Below are 13,809 nucleotides of genomic sequence, written 5' to 3'. Positions count from 1 at the left end.
GTAAAAACGCGAAATAATTAGATTTTAGATAGATAAACGTTTAAAAATAAAGATTAAATTTTTTATTTGGATTTCGTTGGAAGGCAAACAAAAACAAAGATTTATTAACTAAAGAATTTCGTTTTAACTATTTCTATTGCAAGATGTTACAACAGGGTTCCTTGACGACTTGTTTTAAGCAATCCTGCGCTACTTTATCTTTTCACTTTTACGATAAAACAGTAGATATAAAATGACTGATTAGTGTTAAAATTTTATCACACAGTTCTTCTAAACTAGTGGTTTTCGAACTGGTGGTCGGTGGACCACCTTTAAGTGTAGAAGAGCTATGCTTCGGTACGAATGGACTTGCTTGACCGGAGTGATACCACGGCCTCACAGAAAACCGACGTGATACAACGCTTGCGTTGTGTGAGTGAGGTTACCGGAGGCCCAATTACTCACCTTCCTAATCTCCCCAATCCCCGATTTCCCAACAACCCTTAAATTCCTAACCTTTAAAAGGCCGGCAACGCACTTGTAACGCCTCTGGTGTTTCAAGTGTCCAAAGGCGGTGGCGATTGCTTACCATCAGGTGATCCGTCTGCTCGTTTACCGGCTTATTACATAAAAAAACTATGTTCTAAAAGTTCACATCTCACTAAACCGAAACAAATGGGAAAAGGTTTTTGCAATGTATTTCCTTAATAGCCCGTATAACTCTTGTTACTTTCAACATATCACTATTGACTAGTTAGTATCCACAAGCAGATCAACCTACACCATTATTTACAATCTCTTTAAACAATCTTCGACTCTATCCCAAAACAAATAAAGTTTAAAATCTTTTGAGAAGACATCCTACACTATTATTTAAAGATTCTTCAAACGATATTCGACTCTATTTTGAAAACGAATAAAGTATATTATCTTTTGGCAGAAGAGATTGGTGCAATATTGCATGTCTTTGGTAAACAATAGCACAGTTTCATGTGTCACGGTTCTATCTAGTCTATGGGAAGATGTCAGTGAAGAAATCGGGTCGGTTCGATGCGCGTACACCGATCCATGAGATCACACGTGAAAAGTAGATCTATAGTTACAATTAATTAGAGATAAGATATCTTCATGTTTTTTTTTTCTTTTTAATAACAATGCTTCTGCTTTATTGAAGTTGTTTATTCAATAGTACGATTTGTAATTTTATACATATTTGTTAATTAGGTAGACTTCCTCGTTGGTCAAGTGGTCATAAGTGCAACTGCCGGACAAGGGGTTTCGGATTCAACGAAAATATGCAAAGCATTACTGGGTATTTTCGAAAATATTACTGGGCTTTTTTCAGTTTTTCGCAAATTTCTCAGTAGTAGCACGGAGTACCATACTCTATTCCTTAAATTACATAAATAACAGACCTACTATGATTTCCGCAACTTACTTATACCAAGAAACCCACAATCCCTATCCATTCATAATCAATCTTTAAAATTATTACATTGATCAATCAAAACACAACATTTTGCACGTAACAAGTAACAAACCTACATAGAAATGTTCCCAAGTAAATCATAGTGCGCAAGCGACGATGCGTTCGCGCACTTGTGACCCGAATATGACGCAATGGCCGCCATCATCTTGATCTACCCACGGTGCAACCGATGTTATGTGTATTGCTAAATAAATACTCTTTTTTATACCCGAAGAGTTATAAGTATTTGCGAAAATGTCAAGTTGAAGTAATATGGTTTGGCTCTGGGAGGTACCGAAGTTAGGTGGAGCTGTTGTTTGTTTTAATATGGTTTGTTTAAGGTGTGAAATTATGTTTAATATAATGATGTTATTACATAGTTTACCGTTAGTCTTCCTGCGATTGTCATAAAAGGCACTACATATTTCAAAGTCATGGGTTTACTGGGGCTACGGCTTAAAAAGCAGGAGTAGGAACGGGATGGTTTTTAGTCAATAATAATTTTCCCCTCTAAAAAAATAAACGCTTTCTGATAAACCTGAACTTTTTACCTGTCTCCAACGTGATAGTCCAATCAGTTGCCATTAGGAATCTTAGGGAATAAATTTAAAGGTTGTTAGGGAATCGGGGATTGGGAAGATTGAGGAGGGGGTAATTGGGCTACCCGTAGCCTCACTCATACAACGAAACACAACGCAAGCGGTGTTTCACGTCGATGATCTGTGAGGCCGTGATATTACTCCGGTCGTGCCGGCCCATTCGTACCAAAGCATGGCTGTCCCACATTTAAAATCTTTCTAATTCTCGATTTATATTATTTCTTGTTATTTTAGCATCTAGTGTTATTTTAAACTTTAACAAAAATCCAAATACGACTGCGGTTTCTTGCAGACACTCTTAATTGAGAATGACCTTTATTATTCTAACGTGGGCTAGAAAAATGGCGTCTAGCTGTTACCTATAGCGTTTCTAATTAATATTTGTTACACCTTCACACTTTTTGGGTTATTGATTGATGACCTAACAATTGATTTTGTAAGAGTTAGTATTCAATAGGTATCATTAATTAATTTGTTTGTTAGATAACTAAAAGACCTGCGTGCCTTGTTTGTCATGGTTGTAAATGCTACTGTTTATATGGTATATATTTTTATGTTGATACCTCTACGTACTTGATACCATGTTAGGAGATCTCTTGAATTCACAACAAAAAGTTCAACAATGATTGTAAACCAAACATGTACATTGTACACCACATTTTGAAGCATCATCTGTACCTTTATTACGAGAGCGCGTTCAGCAGTCTGATTGGTTGGTTCATTTGCGGCAGCCAATCATAACCGAATCTGAACGTACTCTTGTTTCGTTAAACGTAAATCATACTCGTTCTAAGCCCTCTGAATTGAATCAAGGATGTTTCAAGTCAAAGTTCTATAAAATAGCGAGGAGTCTAGAATTGTATCCGACATTGGGAAATATGTGGGCCACGGGTTTATTACTCTTTAAAATCCGGAATAACACATAGGACACCTTGTTTATCCCACGGGTTGCGGGTGAAACCACTGATAGAAGCTTATTTAGTATACGTGCGTATACTGACAACTGTGCTTACCCGTTCATGCAATAACAAGCGTTAAGTAAATCCTGGTACACTGTACTTACATACTTTCTTCAATGTTTTAGTGACACAAAACACACAACCTTCTTTTGTTTCCGCAAACAATAGACATGCTAATCGTGGCCATTCTTTTTACGTGTTACATAATAGTGGCTTTATTTTGTCTAGTGTTTTATCTTGTTCAGGTAATTAGGTAGAGAGGAGGGCTGGTTAACGTAACTATAGGGTTTATTAGGAATCAAGTTTGAATCTAGAATATGCATGTTTCACACATCCAAAGCCTTTAAGTGGCCACTGCGGATCAATGGCCTCTTCTCACACGGAGAAGGTAGCATTAATCATGGCGATTTGAAACTTATAATTAGAAATTATAAGTTCAGGTTTCCTCACGATGTTTTTCTTTACCGTTTGTCGATGGGGCTTAGCAAATCTTAGAAAGTATCTATAACTCCGGAAAAGTCACATTGGTACTTGCACTTGGTAGGTTTCGAACCCGCACCCTCACGCAAGAGAAGCGGGTGTCTTGTATGTCTCACGAAAGTAATATTACAATTACATTGCTCTTTATTTATTTAATAAACCCATAAACGGGTAAACGTATCTTATCTCACAAAGAAAGTCATATTACGTATAGAGAAAATAAAGAAAAGCAATATAAAACAAACATTACTACAATAACCATATCGTATACTTATATTTACATAAAATGAAATACATATTCATCATTATTTTCTTATGTAAATGCGGCACATTTGGCACCATTCGCGGTATGGTTCTATTGGGGGCACTTTCTTCTGTAACATTACGAGTGACGTGTGCAGTTTATGGAAGATATTGTATAGAAAACATAACTTTTTCGAAAACCACCACGTTCCAACTCCTGTTCTTTGAGCCGGAGCCCCGGTAAACCCGTTAAGTATTCTTCAGCTCCGAATTAGGGCGAACTTAGGACTACATTTTTTTAAAGATTATGCAGTAAATATAGGTCTAGTCTATACGTAAATTGTTGAGACTCGCCCTAAAAGATTTTTTGGTAATACGTTCTCACGGTTGACGTCCTTAAGGTGGGCAGACCATCTAATTAAGGTCGCCACCAACAGCCAAATGTCACTGAATACCTGCAGGTTAAGAATTATGAATGTTTTGTTAAAACTTTCGTGAGATATACTAAATTAATTATTATGTTATCGGCTTACTCATGTAACTGTTTGACGAGGAACTCAACTAGTTTTAAGTCATGTTAGAGGATCATATTGTCGCGCTGCTACAATCGCAGCATCGTGTCTCACGGAATGCTGATCATGAATATGAGCCTCTAGCATGGCTTGAAACTAGTCGAGTTCCTCGTCAAACATTTACGTGAGTACCTAAGTCGATAACATAATAATTAATTATGAATGTTCTTGAAACATATACGATAGATTTGTTAGTTGAATCATACAATGAAGATTTTTTCCAATCCAAAGGACAACAATACATTGCCCCACACCAGACCGTTGTCCTAATTATTTTCTGTGGTCGACCTTAAACGAAAGTGAAAACTAATTTTAATACAATTATTTAACACTATACGATGGCCTAACAATGGTGGACCGAGTGGGTGGGTGATGTGTCATTGTGACGTCACTATTTAGTACTAGTAAACACAGATTTGCAGTGGTTGGTGTTTCGATTAGCATTTTAATCGATTTGTTGTATTGCCACGTTGAATGGCGATGCTTATCTTCTGTTTGAAGAAATAGCTAGCCACGGAAGGTCACGGGTAGAGTCGATAAGCTTACTGAGCATTTTCTTTTTAAAAACAGAATGTGCACTGCGACCCCAGTAGGTGTCTTTTTGTATTGTATGTAATGTATGCGGCCAGTCTTCTGGGAACATATCCCAGTGACAGTGAACGAGTACTTTGACGTCTAATGGAGGGAATATTTTTTTTTATATTTTTCTTTGTTATAGTTTTAAATTATTGTAGGTGTTGTACATATTTATTTATTACTTATTTAAGTTTTTATTTCATGTACATTTGTTGTTTCATGAAGTTATTATATTTTAACCTTGTTTTAAAGAGCCAGGTTTGTTAATTTAGTTTTTGTTAGCACTATCAGTGGGCAAACGTATCCAGGGTTCACAATTAATTTGTACTTGCTGTATTTAATAATGTTCTCGCAATTGATTTCAGTAATGATGACTTGTTTTGCTGTTGTTTACTTATTGTACACAATTTTAAGCTAAAATATAATGTCTTTAAGCCAAATCATTTTCCTCGTATAACCCTAAAAGAAATCGAAACATCGATTTCTACAATCTCAGTTACCATATCACCAAAAAAATCAAACCCGTGGACAATTTTGAACGACAGCTATGCAAAATACTTACTATGACCTCAAAAATAATGCAAAACTTCTTTATTATTGCTCCAAATGTGAATAGGACCATAGTAAATTCATTTTCTCACCTAATTTTAACCGCAGACGCGACCACAAAGTTGCGTTCGCGCAGACTTCGGTCATCATTCGATACAAGTGCGGATTTCGTCTCAAATAACTGTTTAATACAGGTGACAGTGTTAGAGACGGTTAAAATAGATCTTTATTTCGTTATTGTTGTGGTGTATTTTCCTTTAATTTTGATTGTTAGGTTTCAATGTAGGTGATGTCAGTTTGATGAATATAAATCTTTGTTTCGTTGTTATTTTAGTAAGTTTTTCAATGAGTTCTCCAGTTGTTTTTAAGTAATTAATATTTTCGATAATTGTGGAAAGATGAATAGAGAAGGATTAGAAAAAAGCCTGGTGGTATTTTTAGGATGTGGGTAAGAGAGACAGAGAACAAATTATTATGATACATATTGTGTTCTATCTTACAGATTATCAGAGGCATTTAATTGGTTATTAAGGAATCGTTTTAAGTAATCATTAAATGTCTCTGAGTGTGGCATTTATTAGAGTACTTTTCCACCAAAGATGTGCTATGCTACGGTAGTTTGGCTTCCACCAATCATATTCATTGGTACACATAGCTTAGCACTAGTGGAAACGGGTTCAACTAAGATAATTATGTTTTTATATGGAAAGATGTTGCATCTTTCCATATAAAAACATACATGGAAATAAATTGCATTAAAACAATGGGATTTTGAAAAGGCAATTAGACATAATAATATAATATGTGCATACATACTGGTAATAGTCGTAATTATTGTATTTTTTTCTCAGTAAATGAATCCATTGATAAATACCTGTCTTGTAAATAATTATTATATAGTTTATGGGTTCTATTCAGGTATTTTTTAATATTGTTGTTTTTCATACAATTTATTGTATCTATATACATATAGATAGAAGACGAATCTAATTCATTAGGTGAAGAATTTACGCGATTGTTTATCTGCTCCGATTACTATTTTTCCCTACTATTCTATAGCTGACGCCCGACCCGGCGCTGCGGACTACCTAGCGAATTACCCGGGGCTCCGGCTCAAAGTGAAAGAGTAGGAACGGGGTGGTTTTTAGTCAGTAAGAGTCTGATACTCCCTCTTGTGTCGCCTAAAGCGGTAGAAGTTAGTGAATGACTGCCTCATTGGTCGAGTGGTCGCAAGTGCGACTGCCGGACAAGGGTTCTCGGGTTCGATTCCCAGATCGGGCAAAGTATTACTGGGCTTTTTTCGGTTTTTCGAAAATTTCTCAGTAGTAGCACGGAGTCTGGAATTCTGTCCAGGATATGGCAATAGGCTCACCCCCTATTACATGGGACTTATATGGTGAAAAGTGGGTGTACATTGTATAGCGGCATTACGTGCCCTAAAGTGCATGTGCACCTCTGCCTGCCCCTTCGGGGATAAAAGGCGTGACGTTGTGTGTATGTGTATATTGAATGATTAAAAAAAACGGCTATTCTGTAAAAAAGGCTATTCAAACTCAAGAGAGATAAAGATAAAACTATAATACTTAACTTATAAACAGTAGCCACAACTGTGTCTTAGAAACCGCATCGTGCAAAATTCATAAGTTCGTCGAGAATGGTGCGCCTGCGCCAATGGGGACGCGACCTTAATGTCAGAGCTGTTTGATTCATAAACAGCTGGTAATCTACTTTAAAGATGCTTAGTCATCTTACTATTGTATCAGTTAGTAGCTGACCCACTATCTTGATAAGTTTATCTAAAAATATACTACAAAAGTCTGTTTTAACTTTTTTATGGTATAAGCCGGTAAACGAGTAGACGGTTCACCTGATGGTAAGCAATTACCGCCGCCTATAGACACCCCAAACACCAGAGGCATTATAAATACATTGCCGGCCTTTTGGGGGTTAGGAATTTAAGAGTAAGGGAATCGGAGATTGAAAAAGGGTGTAATTGAGCCTCCGGTAACCTCACTTATATTCGTAGATCCTCCATAATATCTTTTGTCTTTCAATATTTTGTATAATTCATCATCATCAGCCTGTTCTCGTCCACTGCTGGATACATACATACTGTGCTACATAGGACTCTCCAATGGCGCTGCACTGAGCTCGATCTTCAGCTCTACGCATCCAACCACTACCAGCCACCTTGCGGATATCGTCACTCCACCTAGCTGGAGGGCGCCCTACACTACGCTTGCCTAGACGCAGTTTCCACTCTAGAACACGTTTTCCCGTATTTTTTTTAGGTATATTTTGTATGATTCAAATTTTATTGTACCACTTTCGTGAGACCAACTACGGTTCTCTCACATTATCCTCTATTTCATTGTCTGGACTTTAAAAGAGACTATGACCTCTGAGTTTGTTTCGGCATTTCTTCTCAGAGTAGTCAGATAGGAAATGCCGGCCTCATCTAGCTATTTGAAGCCATTGACTTGTAAAAGTGTTCATTTTCATGAGCAGCTATTTACGCGAAATAAATATCATTTATCGATTATCATTATCATTTTTTTAAATTTGTATGATTCAAAATGTATTAATTCTCGTTTCTTATTGCAGATGGCGCTACGGTGACCGAAGATGTCCGTCCGCGCAGTAGCGCTATGGTGCGTGGTGGTCGCGGTGAGCGCACGCGCCGCCGCCTACACCGTCGACTGCAACCACGAGTACACCGATTGTGATACTGAACTCAGTAAGTGTTTAGGAATTTGTATATTATATTACCAGGGGCGCATGCTCAATCCATTCCCATTGCAAACTTCCATAAGACCAGTAACGCCGCACTTATACTCGGGTCCATGGGTGGCATCGATTACTCACCATCAGGTGATACATGTGCTCATTTGCCACCTTAAACTACAAATATAAAAGGAAAGGTCAGACTAACCCCATATTTTAGAATAAAATCAAATCAAATAGATAAGTAGGTATCTAAATGAAAACACACCACACTTATCCTAGTAAGTACCAAATTACTCATTATTAAAACTCATTGATATTTATTACTTGACGCTAAGGCTATTAACCGAACTGCTTAACCGCAGCTTGAAATATCCGTCTTCTTCATGTTTTATAGTTACTAGAAAATAGGAAACTATAAGAATTTCTAAGACACTTGTAGTGTTGAAAAATCGTTCGTTAGAAGATCGAACATTCTCTCCAAACTAACTCCAAACACAAACACGTTACCATAGCAACGTGAAAGAAAGAGAAAGAAACACACTCTCGTATTTATAATATAAGCAGTATCATAATAGTGACTCACACAATTCCTAGAAGGGATCCCAGCACCGTGACCTCAAGTCTAACCTATATCATAACACAACCGGTCCTTAGGTACACAAACTAGTTTGGTCCTATTATGTCTAAACAAAGGACCACACACATGCCTTGCATATTATTTCATATTTATATTTTGTTCAGTTTTGTTTACCTATGTATGTATATGCAAACTATTTTGTCAAAATGGTCATTACTTCATAGGGATTTGAAATGTTTATCGATCAACTCTTACGACTAACATGTTATAATAGTTTCGTCTCTAGTTGCCATATTACTTATGATTTTCGAATTATGTGTGCTCAACAGTTATAATATGCTAAACTGCGATTGTTGAAGATTAAAAATACATAAGGATTGGTGGAAAATAACATGCATGATGTAGCTAGGAGCAGGAGTAGGAACGGGGCGGTTTTTAGTCAGTTAGAGTCTGACACTCCCTCTCGCCTAGCCCAAGACGGGAGAAGTTATTGGATGATTTCTCCTCATCAAAAAAGCTATTATAGTGTAGGCGATATGTAAAGATAAAAAACGATATAATATGATCAATAGTAAAATGTTTTGATATACAATTTATGGTCAGAGCTAAGTACTTAGTTACTAACGAGTAGTTGCATGAAAAAATATTAGTACCCATTATTAAAAAATGCACTACAATGTGGGAGTTTGGATATAGATAATACGATGTTATGTTAAGTAGTTAAGTCAATGAACTTACCTAAAAAATGGGTTCATCTGATATCGACACGAGTTTAATTAATATGTTTAATGTTCGGTATTTAATCACAGTATTGAATCTATAGCGGCTCCCTGTCAGTTAGAAATGTAATTATAAATGCTCCTTGTGGTGTTAATAAACCCTTGTTGTAAATTGAAAAGAGTTTGGTAGAGTATTTGTAGCTATGGCTACTGCTTTCTTATGGTTCATGGAGGCTACCCCTTCCCCGAGTGGGGGGTGAAACACTACTCTGGCTCCTTGACTAACTATGACTACTACTAACTTGGGTTAATTTATGAATTTTATAGGTGCCAAACTGCCTCGTTGATCGAGTGGTCGCAATCTAGATCCCCGTGTCAGGCATAGTATCGGACGTTTTTCAGTTTTTTGAAAATTCCTCAGTAACTAGTAGCACAGAGTCTGGAATTGCGCCCAGTATATGGCAATAGGCTCACCCCCTATTACATCGGTCTTACTTTGTATAGTGGCATTACGTGCCGTAATATGCACCTTTTCCTATCCCTTCGAGGATAAAAGGCGTGACCTTGCATTCATAGGTGCCACATAATGTAGTAGATTTCTTTTTATTATTTGCTAAATGTGATTAAACTCTGTTCTGAACAAGATTTAATTAAATATAATACTTTACCATGCTCGATAAGTCAAAAAATGCCGTTGGCTGTCAATACATCATGATCACAGAATGACAAATCATCCATCTTTCGAAACCAGTAATCAAGATGCATTCTAATGTGTGGGTATTTATTAATATTATAGTCTCAATTAATTCTTAAACTGCCTCATTGGTTCAGATATTGAAAGTGCAACTACTAAGATAGAGTTTTAGGGTTCAATACGTTTTTAAAATAAGTAAAATCGAAAAAGTAAAATTAAAAAAGAAATTGAAACTGAGAACCTCTTTATTTTGAAGTCGGCTAAGAGACAGAGCAGCGCAACGTGTGATAAAGGAACCTCCGAGCTCATTACATAGTGTACACCTCTGACTACAACTTACTGGGGGTAAAAGGCGTGAAGTTATGTAATTTTTTGAACTACTATAGTATAGTTTTTGCCCAATAAACTGTCCCTGTTTTTTAAACGGTTCTTGTGCGCTGTAAGCTGTAAGCTGAGATACAGACTCATGTCTAGTTTGGCTATAGATGCTACTTCTCCTTATTATGAGTACTGTATCAGCCTACTTTTTGTAAGAACTGTACTGTACTGTTTTTTGAGTAAATAAATTACTAATTATTATTATAATTTTTAAGCCCAATAATATCTTCACAGTAATCAAATAAACGGTTCAACACTCAAATATATTCGCTGATATAAATACCACAATCTTTACGGATACTTATAAAGATAATAATATAACTAAGTAACCGGTTCATATATAATATGTATATAACGCGAGGTTCCAACTTCCAACTCAATAAGTTATAAATTATTTGCTAAACATATCTATTCGTGTGTATGACTCATACATGTTATAAATATTTGACTGATTCTTCGGTTTTGTGGTTATTAGTGAGATAGTTTTATAATAACTATCGTGGGACATACTAAATTAATTAAAAATCACGGCTTACTCACTTAAATTAATGGAGAACAGCTCTACTTGTTTCGAGTCACAGAGGGACTCTTCATCATGAGCAGCGTGCGTCTAATCTATGACTCGAAACCAGTAGAGCTTTTCTCCATTAATTTACGTGTGTAAACCGTGATTTTTTAGTTAGTTTAGTAAGATTATTTGTACAAGAAAGTAATAGAAATCGGCCGTAATCAGGTGTTCTAACTCTAATTTCTAATTTAATAAGTATTAAATATTTTATCATCATCATCATCATCATCAGTCTTTTCCCGTCCACTGCTGGACATAGACCTTGCGGATATATGTGATAATGTAATGTATAAATATTTTATCAATGAGACCTAAAGCACTCTTCCCTACACTAACAAAATCGACTTTTAAACGAATATTACAGTCCAAAACGAAATGACAACACTTTAAAGACTCTCCACCTACTTAAACGCTTAAATAGTAACCATTAAACCGCCTTTGGTCGTTCGGTGGGCATTTTTCAACTATTTGTGGTCTCAGGTGGCCATTAGTTAAGCCTTAAGGCCTGTCCTCTCGATCGGTAACGGTCATCTAAAAGTGAGGCCGCGGATAGTCGTGACTCGGGACGCCTTTTTCGGAATCCATTGCACTAGGGATGTGAAAATGTTGTATGTAAAAGTATCGATAGAATGTGTTTAAAAATCGAGTCTGAATTTTGGTAAAAGTTTTTTGTGTTTGTATGTTGAAATGCGAATAATTAAATTGTTATGATCTTTAACTTAAACGTTTTTAATAAGTTTAGACTCGAAACTAGTAGAGCTTTCATTCTCCATTAATGTACGTGAGTAAACCGTGATTTTTAGTTAGTTTTAAACAAAATCTGGAAATGTCTTCTTTGGAGGTTAGGTAGGATTACGTTCTGATTTCTTGACCGGTTTTTATGTTCTTATTTATATCCCCTATCTTCTATTAGTTACAGGTTAGGTAAAAAATTGCACTTACTTTAATTATATCATTTTCAATTACTAAACTATAATTCAACCAACCAAAATAATATGGGCTCAACTATCGACACTTCATTCAACTATCGATATTTTATCGACCCAACAGCTGCACATCCCTACCGACGCATTTTTAAACTCTTGCTCTTTTTACAATCTGGTTCGTTAGGTGGCTGTGTCCACAGCACGTCAAAATATACCTAACTCGTGTTCTTCAATTTTCAACCTTGTCTTTTTAGTGTTAAGATCGAAAATCTATTTGGCAGGATGGTGTCGGTTGATGTGCTGCTTGGATATAGTTTGTAGCAATTCGGTAGTTTATAGAACAAATCTTTTTGTGTGAATTTTGTATTTCTTGTCGTAGTTTTTGTACAAAAATGGCTGTTTTTTACTCTATTTATGGGAGTTTTTGTTGGTTCACTTGGTGCTTTGGTTGTTATGGTCGATTATGGTATAATATTATGAGTTAATAGGTTCGAGTTATTTTATAATTTTGTGTAGGTACCTTTCAAAGTAAGTAAGTAATATTGAGTAAGAAATATACTTAATAACAGTTAACTGTTATGTTTTTGTTACTTAGTATTTTGGTATAAAAGTTACTTAACTACATTTATTTTTTCTTACATACTCTGTTGTTTTTTACGCTGTAAAAGGAAGTCCTTTAGACACGACACCAAAAATATACTTATGGCTTACATGACACATCAACTCATGCATGTACGCATGTAATGGAAAATTCATGTAAAAAAACTGTACCTAAATTCACACGAACAATGGTTGAACCTTAAAAGCTTTAGTCAAATTCTGTATGTATTTACTGAGTGCGGGAGAGCCATGCTTCGGCACGAATGAGCAGGCTTGACCTGAGTGATACCACGGCCCCACAGAAACCCGACGTGATATAACGTTTGTGTTGTGTTTCGTTGTGTGGGTGAGGTTACCGGAGGGCTAATTACCTTCACCCCGATCCTTCCAACAAGCCCTAAATTAACTCTTACAAGGCGGGCAACGCACTTGTAACGCCTCTAGTATTTCGGGTGTCCATGGGTGGTGGCGATTGCTTACCATTAGGTGATCCGTTTGCTCGTTTACCGGCTTATACCATAAAAAAAGTACTAATGAAATAAGTTACTCGCTTAATGAGTGAACTTGTAAAAAACCTTTGATGCGTAAATGTTAACAAAATTATCACTTTAACAAAGACAAGATAACTTAATTATCTTTTTGGTTTACATTTCCGTTTACATAAATTACCATTTAAAGTCCAGGAGCTCTCAAACTTTATTTGTTTTACAAATGTCATAATTCACAAAATAATTGAGGGGGAAAATCATCTAACGTCTTCTCCCGCTTTGGGTGAGGCGTGAGGGAGTGTCAGACTCTAATTGACAAAAAACCACCCTGTTCCTACTGCTGCTCGAGCTGGAGCCCTGGTAACCCGTTTAGTAGTCCGCAGCTATATACAAAAACGTACAGTAAAAAAGTAATTAGATTTAATCTTATGACATAGGTAAGTATATCAATTATACTTAAAATAATATTTTCTAAGTCATTGAACTCCAAAAAGTAGCTTTAATCCTTTATGTCAACCTGTCTTAACAAATCTGTAGTCTTTTGTAACTTATAATACATATGTATGTATAAAAAAAATATGTATGGCAGTGTTTTACACACGGTTTCATAGTAAGCTATGCATAACCTGTATAAAGTGACCGCTGAATATACAGAAAGATCATACAAAGAGGGACCGTGATAAACTGGATCTGTTTAGCTTGATGTG

At 36.2% G+C, this 13,809-nt stretch overlaps 1 protein-coding gene across 2 annotated transcripts in view; it reads left to right on the top strand.

Annotated features, from left to right (window-relative positions):
- Positions 1 to 13,809, top strand: part of LOC118275795 (putative epidermal cell surface receptor) — a 55,448-nt gene that overhangs the window by 18,285 nt on the left and 23,354 nt on the right. For both annotated transcript variants that reach the window (XM_050695358.1, XM_050695360.1), the window contains exon 2: positions 8,030 to 8,162. In XM_050695358.1, coding sequence (XP_050551315.1) covers positions 8,051 to 8,162 — 112 coding nt within the window. In that variant the 5' untranslated portion in view covers positions 8,030 to 8,050. The remainder of the gene's footprint in view (positions 1 to 8,029; positions 8,163 to 13,809) is intronic.

Source organism: Spodoptera frugiperda, chromosome 8 (genome assembly GCF_023101765.2).
Source record: "Spodoptera frugiperda isolate SF20-4 chromosome 8, AGI-APGP_CSIRO_Sfru_2.0, whole genome shotgun sequence".
NCBI classification, from domain to species: domain Eukaryota; kingdom Metazoa; phylum Arthropoda; class Insecta; order Lepidoptera; family Noctuidae; genus Spodoptera; species Spodoptera frugiperda.
The sequence above is the reverse complement of the archived record's forward strand: the minus strand, read 5'-3'. Positions and strand labels throughout refer to the sequence as shown.